Source organism: Erpetoichthys calabaricus, chromosome 12, assembly GCF_900747795.2.
Source record: "Erpetoichthys calabaricus chromosome 12, fErpCal1.3, whole genome shotgun sequence".
NCBI classification, from domain to species: Eukaryota; Metazoa; Chordata; class Cladistia; order Polypteriformes; family Polypteridae; genus Erpetoichthys; species Erpetoichthys calabaricus.
In genome coordinates, this window is record NC_041405.2 from 54,761,517 (window position 1) to 54,783,257 (window position 21,741).

At 39.0% G+C, this 21,741-nt stretch overlaps 1 protein-coding gene across 2 annotated transcripts in view; it reads right to left on the reverse strand.

The window, feature by feature from the left end:
- myh9a (myosin, heavy chain 9a, non-muscle) overlaps nucleotides 1-21,741 on the reverse strand; it is a 103,661-nt gene that overhangs the window by 79,502 nt on the left and 2,418 nt on the right. For both annotated transcript variants that reach the window (XM_028815573.2, XM_028815572.2), the window contains exon 2: nucleotides 11,399-11,752. In XM_028815573.2, coding sequence (XP_028671406.1) covers nucleotides 11,399-11,731 — 333 coding nt within the window. In that variant the 5' untranslated portion in view covers nucleotides 11,732-11,752. The remainder of the gene's footprint in view (nucleotides 1-11,398; nucleotides 11,753-21,741) is intronic.

Genomic DNA, 21,741 nt, shown 5'->3' on the forward strand with positions numbered 1-21,741 from the left:
TGAAGATGGTTATTGTCGTGATCAGAGTCAAGTTTGTCAGAGCTTAGAAAGAGTTGTCTCTCTCCAGGAAGTAATGCAATGACTTGGGTATTTATGTTTTCCACATTAATATTTTTTGGACATAATATAGTGCGTTGTGTTAAAAGGGGCATTTGGTCTAATGAGATTGCTGTTCCAAATCTGTCTGTAACTAAGTCGGCGCAGATAAAGACTTGAGGAATTGTAATAATATCTGGGTGAAGTCTTATCTGTATTGGTGAGTGTACCATCTCCCAGTTGTAATAAATAATTGTTATGATCTGGATGTGGACATCGCATGTTTTGTACTAACTATCTTTTGCAAGCAATGCCAATTGTCTGCATATTTTAAGGTGCACTGAACAATAGCTTAGCGCATGGAATGTGGAACAATAGCTAAGCACTGTGTAAAATCTCCTCGTAATAAAAGTACCTTTCCTCCAAAGGGAATATTATCATTCATAAACGTTTGTAGAAGTTTATGAATGGTGTTGAGTAAGTGAGTGGATGCCATTGTACATTCATCAATAATTAACAGTTTTGCAAGACGGATGTCATGTGCAGTGCCACTGTTAATGTTCATAGTGGATATCGATTTGTAGGATCTAATGCAGTTCATAAAGATTTAACTTTCAGGTGCATCGTTAGTTAGAAGCTTCTGTAGATATTCAGGATATGAGCTTGTGCCGTTTGAGAGGCGCGTCGTTGCATGTCCAGTATTTGGGACGTGTTGTTTTGGAGCTGAAATAGATTTGCTTGTGAAGTGTGAGAAGCCCGTTGTAGTTTACGGCATGCATTGTTTGTATTGAGCCTTGCCCGTTTTTGTATGTCGGTCAGTTGAGCTTGCTCTTTTTGGAGCCTTGCCTGCTTGTACTGCGTTTATTTTGTCCTCTCGCTGCCGTTTCTGTATGTCTGAGACGGGAGGTGTTTCGTTTTGAAGCCGTGCCTGTTTCGATGCAGTACTGTGAGACGCGCGCTGCATGCGTCCACGTTCAGTGTGTCTGTCCATTTGGGTTCGTTTCTGTAACCGTGTTAGTTGAGCTTTGCGTTTTTGGAGCCGAGACATTTTTTCTTCCAGAGTTTCAGAAGCGCGTTGGAGCCGACGTGTATTGTTTTTTTTCATGCGGGTTCGTGTGTTTGGTCCCGTTACTCGATCCGTATCGGTTTGTACCCGTGATCGTGAATTCATGAATTGTTTGTTCTTCAGCGTTAGAAATATGGATAAGTAATAAGGAGGATCGCACTCACTGTTAATATGGAGCCTTTTCTGCGGTTGAACGGTTAATAGTGCCTTATTGTAATGAGATCCACCTATGCTGCATAGTGTGAACGTGTTGAGATGACGTATGTTTAATACGGACGGTTCATTTAGAAATGGGGCTGTGTGTGTAGATTTGTGCATATTTGCGTTGTTGATTTGTTTCAGGGTGCACTGTTCCAATGCGATGCAATATTTGTCCACATATGCGAAAGCAGTATGGGCCATTGCCTTTTAGTGGCCTGATATTTACTCCGGTAAATGCAAAAGCAAATGAAGTATTGTAGGATCTAATGCAGTTCATAAAGTTTTAACTTTCAGGTACATCGTTAGTTAGAAGATTCTGTAGATATTCAGGATATGAATGTAAAGGAGGCAGTCTAATCTGACCCTTTTGACAACAACGTGTAAATTCATTACTTGTATTGCCAGTTGTTTCTTCAGGGAAGTTGAGAATGACAATGATTGCAAATGACATTCATTAATCCCAATGAATTTTCCTCAATAGTGGACTCATTATTGAACGCGTTGTCAGCTAAGTGGCGCAATCGTTTAGCAGGTGTCTGCGGACGTTTCCTTTAGAAATGGGGCATTGGGTGTCACTTCTTATTGATGTTAGTGTGTTTGTGGGTCTGAATCGTCGTTGTTGTGAATGTTTCGTGTGCCATGTCCATAGTCTGTCCCGTTTCGTCTCTAATGGGCTTGGTGTGGCGGTCACGGCTTCTTTTTTTTGGTGTGGTAGGAGCTTGTTGAATCCTCCTCTTTGTGTGCGTCCCGTTTCGTGTGCAATGGGATTCGTGCGTCGCTGTGTGCTTTGCCGGCGTCGGGGGGGGGGGGGGGGTAATGTTGCTTGGGGGGGGTGGTGGGATTGGTGGGGCGCGAGCGTCCTCTCTGTGTGCCAGGGGCTTCTTGAATCCTCCTCTTTGTGTGTGTCCCGTCCGTTGCTTGTGGGGGGGGGAGGGGGTTTGCGGGTTCTTTTTTTTGTGTGCCAGGGGCTTGTTGAATCGTCCTCTGTGTGTGTCCCGTCCGTTGCTTGTGGGTGGGGGTGCTTGGAGGTGGGTGTGGGATTTGTGGGGCGCGAGCGGGTTTTTTTTTTTGTGTGCTAGTTTCGTGTGCAATGGCTTTCGTGCGGCGCTGTGTGCGTCGCCTGCATTTGACTCCTTTTTTCTGTGCTGACTCCTTGCGCCTCATTTCTTCGACTCCTTTTTTCTGTGCTCACTCCTTTTTTGTGTGGTCATGCCGCCTCTCGCGGCGCCTCATTTCTTGGGGCGCCTGCGCAGTACGTCTTTTTTGCGGCTACAGCCCATGGACGGATGTCCCTGCGTCCATCCGGTTTAGCATTCTCGGTTAGTAATGTGGATTTCTCTTGTCGGATTATATCCACAGAGGCTACAGGTTCAAGTATGCCCTGCAAAAGTCAATACTTGACAACTGCCTTGGCTTCAAAAACAGACGTTATTTCGTAACTTAAGCTTTTCCTCCATGCCCCATAATGTAAAGCACCAGTGCAGCCGAGGTTTCTTATCACTATTATCCCAGTGACCCCAAGGGATTATTTTATAACTTGCTCTGTTAGTATAACAGCCCTGTCTGTGATGGACTGCCACTCTACTCAAGGTTATGTCCTGTTTAGCATCGGATGCCCCCAAGATATGCTTTAGATTCCATTCCAGAAACTATTACATTTGGAAATAATTTTAGAAAGAACTGCACCAGACTAGCATCTCCTGAAGTTTTAGAAATATTTCTACAATTTGCACATTTAATGTGCTGGTCATAAAATTAGAATATCATGACAAAGTTGATTTCAGTAATTCCGTTCAAAAAGTGAAACTTGTATATTAGATTCATTCATTACACACAGACTGATGTATTTCAAATGTTTATCTTTTTTAATGTTGATGATTATAACCGACAACTAATGAAAGTCCCAAATTCAGTATCTCGGAAAATTAGAATATTGTGAAAAGGTTCAATATTGAAGACACCTGGTGCCACACTCTAATCAGCTAATTAACTCAAAACACCTGCAAAAGCCTTTAAATGGTCTCTCAGTCTAGTTCTGTAGGCTACACAATCATGGGGAAGACTGCCGACTTGACAGTTGTCCAAAAGACGACCATTGACACCTTGAACAAGGAGGGCAAGACACAAAAGGTCATTGCTAAAGAGGCTGGCTGTTCACAGAGCTCTGTGTCCAAGCACATTAATAGAGAGGCGAAGGGAAGGACAAGATGTGGTAGAAAAAAAGTGTACAAGTAATAGGGATAACCGCACCCTGGAGAGGATTGTGAAACAAAACCCATTCAAAAATGTGGGGGAGAATCACAAAAAGAGTGGACTGCAGTTGGAGTCAGTGCTTAAAGAACCACCACGCACAGACGTATGCAAGACATGGGTTTCAGCTGTCACATTCCTTGTGTCACGCCACTCTTGAACAAGAGACAGCGTCAGAAGCGTCTCGCCTGGGCTAAAGACAAAAAGGACTGGACTGCTGCCGAGTGGTCCAAAGTTGTGTTCTCTGATGAAAGAAAATTTTGCATTTCCTTTGGAAATCAAGGTCCCAGAGTCTGGAGGAAGAGAGGAGAGGCACAGAATCCATGTTGCGTGAGGTCCAGTGTAAAGTTTCCACAGTCAGTGATGGTTTGGGGTGCCATGTCATCCGCTGGTGTTGGTCCATTGTGTTTTCCCGAGGTCCAAGGTCAACGCAGCCGTCTACCAGGAAGTTTTAGAGCACTTCATGCTTCCTGCTGCTGACGAACTTTATGGAGATGCAGATTTCATTTTCTAACAGGACCTGGCACCTGCACACAGTGCCAAAGCTACCAGTACCTGGTTTAAGGACCATGGTATCCCTGTTCTTGATTGGCCAGCAAACTCACCTGACCTTAACCCCATAGAAAATCTATGGGGTATTGTGAAGAGGAAGATGCAATATGCCAGACCCAACAATTCAGAAGAGCTGAAGGACACTATCAGAGCAACATGGGCTCTCGTAACACCTGAGCAGTGCCACAGACTGATCGACTACATGCCACGCTGCATTGCTGCGGTAATCCAGGCCAAAGGAGTCCCAACTAAATATTGAGTGCTGTACGTGCTCATACTTTTCATTTTCATACCTATCAGTTGGCCAACATTTCTAAAAATCCTTTTTTTTGCATTGGTCTTAATTGATAATTCTAATTTACCGAGATACTGAATTTGGGACTCTCATTAGTTGTCAGTTATAAACAACATTAAAATAAACATTTGAAATTCATTCATTACACACAGACTGATGTATCTAATATACAAGTTTCACTTTTTGAATGGAATTACCGAAATAAATCAACTTTGTCACGATATTCTAATTTTATGACCAGCACCTGTATACAAATCAATTTATAATGCAATGGTGTTCATATTAAAATTACCTTTTTTTTTTTTTATAAAATAAACCAATTCCCAGCTATTAAAGCACTAGAACAGTATATTGCCTGGTTTCTCTTAAATGACTGTCAGGTACAAATAGACCCTGGAAAAAAGTTAATCTAATAAATAAGCAAGCAAGGAAGTTTGTCACAAAGTAAATCACCAAGTGAGAGGAAGAGTAAAAACAGTCAGACTACAGTTTGAGGTTATATATTAAAAAAAAAAAAAAACCCAGTAAATTCTAAATTATAAATAAAATTAAAAAAAAATATATAATTTTAAAAAGGTTCCGAGAAGTGTGGCAGACAGACATAATTGAGGCTACTATTATAACTGGAATTGGAAAGGGAGAGCAGTTTTCATTCCACATATCTAACAAATTGCCAATTAAATGGAAACTTCTAGTCATGACTTAGAATGGGGCACAACATAAAATTGATTCCAGGGCTGTGCATAATGAAAATGTCTTGGTCAGGTATGTAAATTCTTGTTTTGAAAAGAAACCCCTAAACCACCATATTGTGCGTTTTATTTAATTATTGGTGTAAACAAAAAAAAGATTTATAGAAACTTAAATTTGGAGTGTTCCACTCACTATTCTTTAGCCATTTGCAGCTCCTTTATTACATAAGGAGAATAGCTGTTCCATTTTTAGGCAAGCAATTTAGGTGCAATAGTAAAAACCTGTAAGTGCAGAAGAGGCTAAATCTGTAAAGGTTAAAGTTTGCATCAGATTTAAGTCAGCTAAATGGCGTTCTATATTGTCTCATATCACTGGAGGTATCTAATTTGGGATTTGGAAATTTAAGATTACTGCGTTTTATCAATTATGTTAATAAGGAAATTTAAGACATTTAACTGTTTAAGTGTGAATGCTGGGAAGAAGAAAAAAAAAAAAAGCTGCTTTGTATTTAGCATTAAGAAATACTATGAAAAAAGGATTTCCTTTTTTTTTGCATCCTAAAAGCATAAAATGGTTGAACAAGTGAATTAGCTAAAATGTAAAGTAGTACAAAAAAAAAAATTCCCCAGGAGGAAAACAGGATAGCAAAGGGAATTTCTACACTCACTGCTCTCTAAATAATTATTGCAACTATTAAGTTCAAGTTCAAAATGTGCACAGTAAGGTAACGGTTTCCCTGTACAATGAAATTCTTCTTTGCTGTCCACACCAAATGCCAATGGTTAACAAACCAATGTATAAACATAAATAATAAGTAGCAAATAGATAACAATAAAAACCATGTATCTCAGCAGTCTTACCACTCCCTGCAGGCGTTTGCGGTCCACAGCAGTAATGCTGCCGCACCACACGGTGATGCAGTTGGTCAAGATGCTCTCAACAATGCAGCTGTAAAAGTTGCCAAAGATCTTAGTCAACATACCAAACTTTCTCAGCCTCCTCAGAAAGTTCAGCCGCTGTTGAGTCCTCCTCTTGACCAGCTGTGTGGCGTTAAGTGTCCAAGTGAGGTCCTCACTGATGTAGACGCCCAGGTATTTAATGCAGCTCACCCTCTCCACTTCAAGCCCTCTGATGAACAGTGGCCGGTGAGGTCAACAGAACAAATTATGTTATGTACCCTTTTAAATGTATCTCTTTAAAATGGTGGGATGCATTTGTGGGGCAGGGGAGTCTGGTCAGACATCAAATGAACTGACATTAAGGCACTGCCCCAGAAGTATTGTGCAATCAACTTCTCACGGGAAGTGTGGATTTGATAAGAACTCCACTACCGGCCTTTCCAGCAGCTCTGTGTATGACTATCTTTCTACCTTTTTCTCTATTTCACTGATCACTCCTACCACTTTCTTTTATGTGGACATGTTCGATTGACACTTTTTACTACTTTGACATGGATTGTTTATCAGTATGCTGCTGCTGGAATATGTGAATTTCCCCTTGGGATTAATAAAGTATCTATCCAACACTGTAGAGTGTAACACTTATATAAACACAAGGGGGCTCTGCCCCCTGCTCGCTTCGCTCGCCTACCCCCGGCGTTTTGAACCCGTGCTCACTGGGCAGCCACGTGCGAGGATGACGCACGTTTAATACGGAGCGTTCGCCCGTGTCACCCTGGGGCCCCCTACTGTTAATACGGAGCTCCGTCCGTACTATTATGCGGTGCATTGTGGACTACTGCGGACCCCGTAGTGTTTCCCGTTTCAGTTTGTATCTCGGTCAGTCGAGCTTTTGTTTTTGAAGATTTAGAATTCCGGTCTTCATTATCTGTAAGCTGCTGTCCATGTGTTTGGCCCCCTCGTTTAACCCGTTTATGACGTTTTACTTTGTTTTCTACTCTGTCTTTCATTTCTGATCTCTGTTTATTCTACTTTTGTTTCAATGACACCTGGTCCGTGGTGAATATATTTTCCCTTTTTCGAGTAATAATTTTCATTTGTTTGCGATACTGTGATGTTTATCGTACTGTTAATAATGCATCACTGTAATGTGATACACCTATGCTGTATATTTTGGACGTGCGAGGATGACGTATGTTTAATACGGAGCGTTCACCCGGGTCACTCTGGGTCTCCCCACTGTTACTACGAAGGTCTTTCCGAACTATTATGCGGTGTATTGTGGAGCACTGCGGACTCTCTAGTGTTTCCCGTTTCACTCCGTATCTCGTTTAGTCGAGCTCTTTCTTTTTGGAGCAGTGCCTGCGGCATTTCAGACGCACGTTGTAGGCACCTGCGTTTATTAATTATATCCAGGTAGGCGCGTTTGTATCTCGGTCACTCGAGCTGTGTCGTGTTGAATCCGTGCCTGCTTTGCCTACACAGTTTGAGACACGCGTTGTAGGCGTCCACGTTCATTAGATCTGTCCACGCGGGCTCGGTGTCGAAGCTGTGTTAGTTGGTATGGACGTTTAACTGTCGTTGTTTCTGCCTTTATATTCTGTATCTCGGTGTGCATGTTTCTCGTGCCTAGGTTTTTTTGAAGCTGTTGCATTCCAGTTTTCATCATCTGTAACCCGCTCTCCATGTGTTCGTCCCCGTTCTTTAATCCCTGTATAAAGTTTTACTTTGTTTCCTACTCTGTTTTATTTCTGACCTCGCTTTATCCTGCCAGCGGCATGTCAGACGGTTCGTAGTCTCTCTCGTTTTACTCTGGGGAGGGGGGCTTTGTTCTGTAACCTGCTCTCCATGTGTTTGTCCCTGTTCTTTAACCTCTTTATGATGACTGTTCGTTGTCTCTCCCGTTTTGCTCTGGTGCGTTGGGGGGGGCTTTGTGTGGCGCCTGCGCACGTGCTTAGTCTCTCCCGTTTCATTCTGGGGGGGGGGTTGGGGCTTTGTGTGGCGCCTGCGCACTGTCTTTTGCGTCCACGGGCAGGTCCCTGCGTCCATATCCGGTTTACAGATTGTTATTTGAACAGAAATCATTTAATGGGTAAATTTTTACAACAGGACCACTATTCCCTTAAAAAAAACCCAAGTTTGAAATAATGACTAAAATATTACACTTGTTTGGGGTGGAGGGGAAAATGCAGACATTGCCTTGCTATGAAACATCTGGGCTCAGTTTGCAAACTGCAGTGTTGAGACACATAAGTACAGTCGAACTTTTGTCCCTATGTGCCCAATTTATTGTACATTTGGTGTCCTTAAATATGCATCCTGTTCATATTATTTAAATGAAGAAAAATGCATAAGTACATAAAGAAACAAGGAACACCATTTATAAATCACATTTATTTTGTCATTTGACCATTTTTAAAAGCAGATTTTTGTCCAAAATATTCCTACATATTATTGTAGATTTACCCTGTTATTTTAATTTCACAAAGCGGTCATCCGTTATGTTTAAAAGATAAAATACAAAAGTGATTAGAGGTACAGAATTCTTATAGTAATTCTTTGCACATAAACATTTAAAACATACATGGCTGCAATATGCAAGCAGTGATGCTGGTGGACAGGGTTTTGGCCTGCAAGTCCCTGATGTTTCAGGTCATGACCTGATGAAAAACAAACCACCACTATGGAGTGTACACTGAAATGTGTTAACAGTTATACTTTTGGAAACTAATAGTTTAAATCAATTTTTAAAAGGATTAAAATGGCAAAACACAATCAAGTATTACTTTTGAAACCTGATGCTTATTGTAAAAACTATGAAATTACACCATTTACATTAATTTACATTATTTTCATTGCTGAAGTCCAAGACATGCTAAATGCCAAAAGCAACAGAATATCAATTTACACACTGCAAGCTCCATCCGGAATCAGGCGTTCGGGACGAAAACAGTTAAATTCGCACACTCCGTATATCTGGGACCCTTAATAGTGATACACGCCTCAGATTTTCCATAGAAGGCAATTATTGGACAGGTCTATGCAACAACATACTGTATGCATCGATACAAGTAAAGTGTCTAGAGAACATTTCCTATATAATAGCAATTCAGCAACTTCGGCAGGCAGTCCGCTGTGGAATCTTATGAAGCCACATGGACAATGGAGAACCCAGCAGTTATCCTGCACGTGAGCTAAACAAATGCAACAGCCAAATACAGATGGTGACTAGATGCAGGACAGATTTGGGAAATGCAAAAAGAAAGGAAGAAATTGAAGACGGAGACAATTTCAGTCACAGACCTGTTAAACTGGTTTTAGTTGAAGTATGGAATTTGTCAGCATGTAGCACAGGGGAATCTTCTCCTTCCTAAAACAAAGTGCCAATAAACTGCCATTTCACAAAATAAAAGGGACATAGCAAGCATTAAGTAGGCCATGTCCCCTTTCAAAGGACAACAGATTCTACCATACCAACATATTTATTAAAAATATGTAATTTATCATTAATTAGAACATGCTGAAGCACACATTCAGGTGAAGAGGAAGGCCTTTTATAGGTTCATTGTAACGTGGACATGGCACAGAAATTCTTGTGTACTAATCAAATAAAACCTAAGCACGTCACAGTGCATAGTTTCATGAGGCTAGGAAGATGCCTGTTTTAGGGGGGGGAAGCACAAAACTGAGGTCTTGCAACAAATTTTCAAAAAGAAACAGCAACTAGTAACTTTTACCCGGTAATTCTGTCAGTTTTTAAAAAGTTACATGTCAGAAGTGAACTTTTCTGATCCATTTTGGCCCTCATAATTAGGCCATTTGGGCTGGGGGGGTATTGCAGTAAGGTCTAGACAAACCTTGTTTTAAATCCCCATAGGTTCAGAGCCAGTAAATGCAAAGTTTCGCTGAAGCTTGCAATATAACCAGTGCTGCTCTGAAAGAGGGGGTACACACTACTTAGGCTAGGTCTGCCATTAAGTACATATTCCACTCAAGGACCTAAGGTGTAACTGCCCACACCAAGTAATCTCAAGGTTACTCCAGAATAAGGGGAACACGGAGGGATTGTTGATATTGCCAACCAGTCCTCAGCCCATGTCACTTTTTCTGTATGACAGGCAAGTAAATATGTAATCTGTTCTCTGGAGAGAAAAAAAAAAAAACCCCACAGAGTTTGGTCCCAGACTTATTAAATGAATACAAAAGATACTTTAAACCAAAACAGGTGCTACAAAAAGATAGCATACAGCATATTGAACATCTTATACTTGGTTTCCTGTAAATAAACTAGTCTGTGACAATAGGCCCAAGAAGTCGTATTTAGAGGAAAAAAAAAATTGGCAATATAATTCCATCTTCTTTACGACTAACCAAGTTGTTGCAACTGTCAACAATTATAAACCATTGTGTAACACAATATGCATTTAGTGTAAACAGACACCAGTTTTCCAGTACCATAATCCTGTCACACTAAATGTAATAAATAGTTCAGTCCTTGCAAAAAAATATTTATAAATATTTTTTTTTAATACAGATAATTTCTTTACTCGAATCTGCCATTTACACAAGCCTATCTTGGGAATGCACAGAACAAACCCATGTGGGCAAATACCAGTACAGCTAATATTGAAAAACCACAAGCAGATCTATTATTGATTTCCAAATTTAAAGGAAAAAACAAATTAATATTTTGCAAGATTGCCTCATGCACACAAACTATGGTACTACGTTAATAGACAACATTACTGAAGAGAAAAATGAAGAACATTCTCATGGCCACTTAATACATTTCAGTATAAATGGGTTAGGGTGAAGATACGTTAAGCAGATTCACACCTTTCCGAGAATGTGATGTGTGTAGTTGGTTGCTTGCTTTCTCCCCCAAAAGGCAGTCATAGAAATCGCAATCTTAAAGAGGAGTCTCAGAGATACAAAGGCATTGGGTGGATTCCTCCATGTGGGCATATGCTCAGCCTCATCTGGAGGAAACAGGAAAGGGCAGTTCTTAATAAAACTGCCAAGGGCAGGCTTCCTATATTGTGCATTTTTCTATGGAAAAAAAATGCACTAAGGTGCGCAATGGTGTGGTTTTGGCATGTCTGAACACAAAATCCTGCACTTTCTATTTAAAGAACATACAGCACTCCTGTGTGGTATCTCAAAATCAGAGCCATAGAACGTAACCAGTTTCACTGCGCCTATTGAAAGAAAAGCAGAAAGTGCGTGCCAGTTCTTGGAAATATAAACAATAACATTTTATTCTCAAATAGTGTTGCCCTTTGTCAGTAGATGTAGGTTCTGTATCTTACAAACCATGCAGTACATTTAAAAAAAAAAAGAAAAAAAAGGAACAAGATTTGCTCTTCGTTACCCAGATAAGAATAAATATGAATGCAAGGTACTCACATATATGAGACCAGAGTAGTATCTCTCTTTGAGGTTGTGCAGTACAGACGCCTCATTGAGGCAAGTAAGCTCAGCCATATCTTCCACCTTGCTGAACTTGGGAGGGTTCATCTTCTGGATGTCATCTTTGTTCACCTTCACCTTCTTCCCATTTTCAACCAGCTCCACCAAAGCTTCCTCCCCAGATTCCTCCTTGACACTAGCAGCCTCAAACCCATGTCGCTCAGATGGTACCCACACAAGCTTCTTTGCTGCCCAATCTGCTTGTGCCAGAGGGTTATTTATCAAATTTCTGTCCACATAGAGGTATTTGTCTGCATCACGTTGAGCCATCTTGGCAGCAACAGGCTAGTCCTAGAAGATAAAGGTAATTTTTAGAACAGACTGAAAACCAAACTTAAACTTCTTGCATAAATCATGATGTTCATAGGACAACCTAGACTTCATATTCAAACCAGCCACAGTATCCAGTGAAAATACAGAAACATTCTGGGACAATTTCTTTCCTCATACTGATCTAACAAAATGATGCTGTAAACACCCTTTACCTGCCATCAAGAAATATGAATTGAAATTTCCATTTCTTCAAAGTGTAATTAAAAAAAAACAATTACTTCTTAAAAAAAAAAAAAAAAAAGTGTGTGGCTTTATTTTAACTCAACATTTCTTAGCAGGGACCATTTTATAACTCTGTTCAACTGCAAGGATGATCAACCACCTGCATGTATTTGACATCTGGTCCAAGGATAAGCTATTACACATTAACTGGAGAACTGTAAAAATGCAAGGATATATTGAGACAAGTACAATTCACAATTGAGTGAAATTAGCATGATGAGTAGGGACTCTGAATCACCACCAGGTATTGCATCATTTTTCGTCTCAGGCATTTGTTGCCAAAATGTATTTAACAGTGTTATTACTCTTATTCATCAAGTTGGGGAGCATGTACTGGTAGAGCACGTTGGATCACCCACCAAAATGACCCCAGCTAGCAACCCCCTAGGGCCAACACAAAATCCAGTCCCCACCCTCTGGAAATGACCATCTGCTGTAGCCAGATGTTATGTGGCCATTCCTTAGGCCCAGTCCAGCAGCTCGGGTCCTCGGCAATGAGAATCCTGCAAGGCAGCTCATCCTCGGGGGGTGGGGGAAATACACTACATGGCTGTAATGTCACAACTGACGCTCCCTCCCAATGCAGGTAAAGTGCCCCAGAGGTTCTGAGAGCATTGGACACAAAATCAAACCAGTAGCACTCAAGGATTCTCTCAAGAGAGACAGTACTAAAGGAGTCCAGTCTCACTCATGAGACATGGATGCTATGCAGTGACCTATCCATATAGCAGTTATCCATCCAGATGAAAAAATTTTAAAACTGCAAAAACACCTCATCCCTTGTACTCTTCTGCAAAATGCTAACTGAATTCACATACTCTCCTTCGATACAAGTAGGGTTTGTATTCAGACATAACAGGAGAGAAATTTAAATTGGTTATGAAATGGACACATTTTTAGTGAACTTAGACCAGAGCTTTCTGCAGCAATAGTCAACTTTAGGTAATCAAGTAAACCTCAATCCACCACATTTGTTTTTTAAACACACATCAGTTGTAACATTTTGATCAAGATGTGCATTGCTGCATTTACACGCTGCTAAAACAATGGATAAACCACTTATTGATCATGTGGAATTTTAAGCCTAGCTTGCCCTGAAACATCCACCCACGAGACAGACAGAACACAATACAATGGAACCTCAGTTCACAAATGTCTCTGAACACGTACAAATCTGTTCACGACCACACACTTGGTATACGATTGATTTGGGGGGCTGGCCGCATAAGGCAGTTAAAGAATGCACAGGGCTGTTTTTAAAGAGACTGATTCGAGCATTGTTTTAACATTATTGTATTTAATGAAGACTTTTCTAACCCCCACTTCACTTCTGTTTACAGCAATCGGTTTGTAGCGTGTATTGTTGCAATGTTACTTTTCTTGGTGGTTTATTAAATTACGGATTTTTCAAATGTTCATTTTTCCCTGTGCTTAAAACTTTTTTTTTTTTTTTTTTTAAGTGTTTTAGCGAGCGGTTCGTAGCGCTATAGCGTGAACTCTTGCAGTGTTAGTGAGAAAACCTTGAACAACAGAGAAAACGGTTATTCAATGTTTTTACATTTAGTTTACTATTACGCTGTGCCTTCTATGGTATGATTAACTATATTTGTGCTTAAAATCATTTTAAAAAGCATATCTACATATAGTTCGTATGGTCTGGAACAGATTAATTGTATTTACATACAATCCTATGGGGGAAAATTACTTCGGGTCACGACCAAATCAGGTTACGACCAGAGTTTTGGAACAAATTACGGTCGTGACCCGAGGTTCCACTGTACATAAAATAGTAGTACAATAATTTAAGGTAGAAGCCAGAAGGCAAGCCCAAGTTCATACAATGTTAGTCAGCAATTCAAGGACCAAAAATGTTGAGTAGTGCTGTCCAAGTAACTTAAAAAGAAACAGATCCTCAACCTCACCCTGCCTCTCAAGGAAGATCAATGAACTTGGGTCAAACACTCTCCCAGAACCCTTCCCCCCCCCCCCCAAAAAAACCACACCACGCTAAATGTCCATTAAAATTTCACTGAACATGAAACAGCTACTGCTGCTCCAGTTCTCTAAAGCCCCACCAAAACTAATATTATATAGCCTTCACAAAACTCACCTTTAAAACTGACAAACCTAAAAAGAAATTAAGTTGTTTCATGACAACTTAAGGGGATAGTGTGTATTGAAAACCTAATGATCATTAAAAAAAAAAAAAAGGCAGTTAATGTAGGACAACTACTGCGGATGTGTGTACTAAGTATGCCATGCAATGACCAGGATAAAGCTTCAGTTCAAGGTTGTTTCACATCTTGCCAAACCAGTAAAAAATGTACACTCACAAATCTGTAATATCAATGTTTGGAGGGGAGGAGAAGAGTGATGTCTAGCATTTGAAACGGGTGACAAGAGAAAAGTATTTCCAAGGCCATGTTCATCCTAGAGTTGTCAAAAGTATCAATATTGACAGGAAATTACTGCAACTTGAAAAATAAGTATTGGAACAATTTGGATGTTATTTGTTGAGCCTACAAACTTGCGGTTCATTCTGGCTTTTGACAGTTGAGCTTCACAGGCTACCAATGGGCACGGTTGGGGTCCCGTTTTAGTGTTTATATTTAATTAAAAAAAAAAAAAAAAAAAAAAACCCCAACCCGATCAATCAATAAGCACCTGTAAACTGCTGAATTGATGCAAGGATGTGACATCTGTTGATTTTCTGTGTTAAAGTTTAACCAATAAAGATGAGAATCTACAATTGTTTTAAACTCTTACCACAAAGTGTGCCATCGTAATGCATTCATTACATGCAATTTCAAAATTGTACTTCATAACTTTTCAGGGCTCAAATTGCATAAACAATGGTTCTACAGCCGTATGTGATCATATACTCTGTATATTATAGAAGAAACTGAATTGTGGGATGGTGAATAAAGTTAAAATTGAACAGATTTGGCAGACTGTGGTGGCCACTTCTCAGACTGGTTTGCATGAATGCAGCAGTATGGTGCATCTTCCTTGGAGCTATATCACGAAAAGTGCTGCTCAGCATAGCAAGGATTTATTTATTATTTTAAATATACACATACTTTGATGGCCCTTTTTTGTTGCAGTTGTCACATACTGTTGAAGAAACTAGTCCCAAATTCAAGTCTGCCTATACTTGAGTGTGGGTGGATGAGAATTACAGCATTTGGAACGGGCTGCAACATCCATCAAGTTAAACTATAGTAGTAGTCCTCAGCCTTGGTGTTAATTATTCCTATGCTTTAATGACTAAAATTTATATTAAGGAAAACAAATAGAATTTAATGAATGAAGAACTGCAATTTAAAATAACCGAGTTGCATTATATAATGGCTATCAAAAATAGTACCACACTTCAATACTTTTTTTTGCACAATAGTATAACAATCTTTGTCTACACTAAAATGACCAAAAACACATGAGGGAGATGTTAACCCACACCGGAAGGTGCGCATCAGTTTCAAGAAAAAAAAAAAGAAAAAACCCTACCAGCCATGGGATTTATATAAAAAACCCACACACACGACTGGTAAATTTGCCTTTATCTTGTATATAAAAGATCTAAGCGTCGAAGAGTGTGCGTCTGTCCAGCCCAGAAGTGAGAGAGGTGTAGTCAGGGTAAGGGCTCCACCTCTGAGGAAAAGGAAAACTCACTTAGCCGCTAACACCACAAGCGAGGACAGCACGTCAGCAAAACGAAACCTCAGAAGAAAGACCGTCGCTTAGATGCTAACAGCTGCAAAATGGTATCCCTTTTTACTTTTTCCACTAATGCACAAGCGATGCAAGCACACTGGTAAAACTAATCCTTCTAGGAGAGAGATGCCCAGAGTAGTTCCTTTCAATTTCCCCGACATCTCTACATTTCAGTTTTTTTCTGACGATTAATAGTTTCTAGGACCCCAAGCTTACACAGCTAATATTATATAAAGTAGCACTCCAACTGCACAAAATGCAATTTATATGCATACAGGTAGGCAACTCAACATGCACCATTATCGCCATTATAAAGTAACTCCTCTATGTCCACCATGCTGGAATATGGTTCTCTTTCATGAGGATTGACCAGTCAGGGAATGAGACGTTAATGAGCAGAATTTTCACCCTTCCAAACTGCAATGAAAAGCAAGTTTTCAGAAGTATGCAGCTCTGGATACCTTGTTCACTCCCCATTTGCATGGGTTAAAAACGGCATGATATACTGTGGGTAATAGGCCAAAATAAAAAAAATAAAAAAGGGGGGCCTGCTGTAATGTCTGCATTATGGACATTGCTCTAGATACAATAAGCAGCATCTTGGAACATTTTTTTTTTTTTTTTCTTTTCTTTAGTTAAAACATCACAAATTCACACTTTTTTTTGTTCTTTATTTCGCCTTATACAATTTCATGTATTAGGAATTTGTTAGTTTTCACATACCCCTTGGGGTCAGAGCGCAGGGTCAGCCATTGTACATCGCCCCTGAAGCAATTACAGGTTAAGGGTCTTGCTCAAGGGCCCACCAGAGAAGGATTTATTTTGGCAGTGACAGGATTCGAACCGGCAACCTTCTGGATACCAGCACAGAAACAAATTAAAAAGAAAAAATCCACAAACACTAGATGGACATTTATATTTGTGCAGATCTTGCTTTTAGAATATTTAGTCACAAAGAACTAAAAAGGGGACTATCCAAGTAGAATCTATTAAAAAGATACAATGTCTCTCACTTAAAGAAGGAGGTGGCTACACTAACCAGGAAAAACTTATTTTAAGTTTGGCTCAAAAGCATGGGATAGACTGCAGGTTTAACGAAGGATGTATTGGAACAATCCATTTTCTGAATGTACTTATTTAAATTCAAGGAGAGACTGAACCAAACTCACCATCAGTAAGAAGACAGGAACCAACCCTGTACAGATCATCAGTTCACTGCAAGACACACCCTTGCCCACATCTGTACAAATTATAGTGGATAAACAACCCAACATGTTCATGGAATGTGGGAGGGAATTTGGGAGTACTCAGAAACACCTACATAAATTTTGCCTGTACTGAAAGTTGATTACAACCATTACTGCTTCTGGGTTCAAGAAACTAAGGTCAGCAACCCAACAAAAAGCAGAGTCAACCCTGTACACCCAATGCACTAATATGTTTGATGACTGACTGGGTGTTCACTAATAGATCCAGAGGAAACTTCATTTGTCCCCGGGTGAAATTTGGCTAAGCAAAACACCTTGGAAATACATTTGCTATAAAAATACTAATCTGAAAACAAACCAAGACTATCTTTTATAAATGCAAAGAAACATGCACAAGTTAACTTGACATTTATTTAAAAACCCACCACATGCAATTAAAGGTTACTACACATTCTTTATACAGGTCACGAATGTGTCATTTGGTAACCTCAGGACAGCTAGGCAGTAGCCAAGTCTACATTACCCATTCATGCTCATTCAGTTCATCTAGTTGAGAGTTAACAAGAAGCAAAAAAAAAATATATAATTTTTTTTTTTTAAAAAAGCGCAATTTCAACCTTAAGAGGTAGCATAAAGGAACAATTCTGATCTAAATGCACAACCAAGAAAGAAAAATTTGTAAATACTGCTCAAACATTTCCTTGGATGCAAGCAACATATCTCTCCATACTTAAACTATGCCCGACACGTTTGGTAATATTAAAAATGTATATGTTAAGAACCACACAAAATACCAAGGTATATACACATTCTAAAATAGCTCTTAAAATGGACACTGTATATAGTCTTTAGAGCATCGTTCACATCAATAGATAGATATATATAAAAAGATCCACGTATGGTGGATTGCACCTTATTGCAATAGTTTTATGCTTTAAAAACTAAATATTTGTTAATCAGCTAGATAATTCTGTGCAGTATGTTCAATGAAATACCCTTAAGAAAATGCGACTCAGTTTTAAGATCAAGTCTTCCAAGATATTAATGCAGTACAGCAAGTTTGCAGCTAAACGCAACATAAAACCTTTCACCACATGGACTAATGTTTTAGCACACAGACCATCAAACTAACATAACTACATGCTAGATTTCAAATTAACAAAGTCTGCAAAACATCTGGCATACACAATCTGTTGTAGGGTGTACTAAATTTGCCTGTCCACTCAGTATGAGCATAGGGTTCCTACAGCATACAATATTCGCCCTTACTCCAAATACCATTTTCAGCACAAAATTAAATCTGACCCAAACATGGCTGGTGTTACAGAGTGTGGGTCCTCCCACTGAACTGCTACTATGACATTACTCCTGTTGTAGATGTCGTCTTGGAACATCTGGATGAGAATCATCAATTACACCAACTGGAATGAAACAACAGGACATGTAGGAGGAGTCTTGGAAGCCCAAAGAGTAACAGTGCCACCTATATACTGGATAAAGCAGGTTCATAAACTAATGTACAAGCAGAATCTTGTACTATTGCATGCAATTCTCCATAGTTTACTGGAGCTATACAAATCAAATGTGCAAAGTGCTGCAGGGAAGAGCAAGTAACCAGTTTTACAGCAGGTGGCATATGGCTAAAGTGTTAATGGCAAACCAACACCCAACAAGGAGATAAACAGTCTCATTTGTTTTTACTACACCCTGCAATCAATACAAGGTCATGTTTGCTTTTCTCAAATTATGGGCGTATTTAGAGGCCAAGGAATAAGAAATCCAATTAATAGTTCACCTTATAAGGTCCAAGATGTACACCAATTAACTTGTACAACTTTATGAAGAAAGGTGGCTAGGGCCTATTAATACTAGGAAAACCAATAAAAATGAACTCCAACCTCACGAAGGATCATTTTTAGCTAAATACACTGTGTCAAACAGCTGCAAATGGTTTAAGAACAAAAGTCTGTAAAGAATTAAATCTAACAATGAAACTCCACATAATGCTCAGCAAAATTTAAAGTCTAACTGCCTAAAGTTACAAGACCAATCCAGACCCATTTATTGCCAAATATTCTCAAACTGAACAAGATGCAGGGTCTCAAATGGCTAAAACCGACTTTAGCTCTTTTAGTTTTAATTGTCTTTATGTTGAGTATAGGTCTAATTCTAGTTTTATTAAAGCAAGTCTTTAACACACAATGTAGAGCCCTTTAATACAATAAGATCCTAATGAACATTGTATTATTGGCACACAAATATTCCAGGTTAATCCACAATTTGTTATGCTGTGTTGCTGAAAAATCTTAAACTAAAGCAAGAGCAGGTTTTAAAGCAGCAACACTTGGTATACTTCACAGAATTCCCCTCAGTGATTAATATAGTATATCAAATCAAAATTAAATACTACTACATGAACACTTCCAAAGCTCTCTCATATTATATATATATATATATATATATATATATATATATATATATATATATATATACACACACACAAAAAAAGTCTGTCCCCAGTCTGGATTCTAACTTGCAACAGTGAAAGCAAATAAACTGCATAATGAAAGTGGAGAAAAGCCAAGCAAAATGACACCTTTTATTGGCTAACTACAAAGATTACAATATGCAAGCTTTCGAGGCAACTCAGGCCCCTTCTTCAGGCAAGATGTAATCAATGAGTCGTTTTACAATTGTAATGAATTACAAAAATACAGCTTAATGAAACTGGTGATTTGTAAAGAGATGGTTCTTAGACATGCCATCTGGCACCAAAAAAAAATTCTTCCGACAAAGCAGAATTTTGCTTGTAATGGGATCTTTAATTTCCAGCAGGACTGGGCCGTTTGCTTGTTTGCCACCACCCAATATTTCATCTGATTAACCCCAAACACCCATTTACCTACTCATCTGGTTACTGTATTAGCATTGCCTATAAGTATTAAAGTATAAGGAGTCTCAACTTAAGTTCATAAACATTATGCATAGTAAACCGACAGATTAAATCCCTTCATTAACCAGAATTTAACACAACTTTGTGCAGTTAAAGGATAAAAATGTGAGCCAATAAGTTAATGCCTAAATATACCATGAAGTCCTACAAATCTAAAGATAAATGAGCTAATCCACAAAATTCCAACTACTCTAGAAATATCCAGAGAATGTTCAACAAAAGTAACTACTTACCTTATTGTATGCTCCTGGGCTTACTCAGGGCAGCCAGTTAATTGTCATCAATTAACCTAAATACAGTAGTGGGTTCAGTTAAAACGCCACTGACATCATGGTTTCTTTGAGAACTTTCACAAGCCAACACATTAAACAGTTAATAGCATAAAAAGCAGAATCACACATTATTGGAATCTATGGTGAAAACTGAGAATTGGTTCTCTTTTATTCTGTTAAAATATTGATATTAATATTGTCAACAAGAGCTGTTCAACTCCTGGATCAAGTTTAAAAGAGGTAAGATGCCTATCCCCCCTCCTCAGGGAGGGCCTTGTTTCTTCAATGCAGGCAAGGGCCTGAAACTTCCAATTAAAAATAAAATCCTGTCAATTTAGATTTAAGGCAGATGTGCCAATTACAAATTCTTATTACTGTACATCCACAGGTATGAAACTGACCCAATAAACCACCATCAATTTTTAAACAGGCAAAAATTGTATGGATGTGCACTGTTCACTTAGATTGTTGATCAGAAGATCATTTACTTTGCTCCATTCATAGTGAACAACAGTGTGATTTTTAGACAAGCAAAGATGAAATATCAGCCTTATTTGCATTTTATTTAAGTTATAAACCAATACAAAATTTGATCATTGTACATAAGTGATTCAGAAAGAGGTCTTGAGACACCTACTGTAGTTAATCACACTTTTTAATCCAGCTTCTTGTTGGCATGGCCACAAGTGGTGCTGCCCCAGGTGCAACTAAAGTATGTTCACTTTAATGTGGAAATAGATTTTAAAACCAGTGAGGCATCTCAGTAAAATTACTTGCATACAATGTAGGCTTTGTTTCTAGACTCTTGTAAAACCTTTACCACAATGAGTGCATCAATGAAGTAATGTGTAGTGCTGCAAAGAGAAATTCACTAAGGCAGAATGGAAATGGAACATCAAATTGTTTTACAATTCATGTCCAGTATCTTTCGAGAAAAAAATAAATAAATAAAAAAAACACACACGCACCACACAACAACAACCTGTAAACCATGTATAACTAGTTGGTGTTATACCCACAGCAACTACAGAACTGTTAAGTTACTATACATTAATATTCCCACCCACCCAAAACTGTACATAAAAATTCAAGGTGAATTAACAAAATCTTATTTCTAAAGAGCAACTTTCATAAAGCAAACTACCAATTACAACAAATTTAGACTAATTCCTTTGAAAGGGTAATACTGGTTTCAAAAAAATTCAACTTCAAACAACTAGGTTTTATGCACAATGTTTTCTGAAAAGGCAACATATGAAAGTGTTGAAGGTCTAGAAAACACCTAGATCATCAGAAACACTGCTCCATTATGTAAAACTTTGAAGCATTCTGGAGTGTGTTATACCCTCAGCTCTTGCTTTTTAAAAAAGGTATATTGAACGTGTTTACACCACCCAAATACAAATTCTGTTTCCAGCCTGAGGATAATGGTATAGGACCCTGCACATTGCCCTCCTTCGATTGGTAAGATTATTTGGGCCTGGCCAGTGCTTAAAGGACCATCTAGGAAAAGCTTGGGTTTCTGCTGGAGGTGTCATCGTAGTCATTGGAGAATGCATACCCTCTGGTGCAGATCCC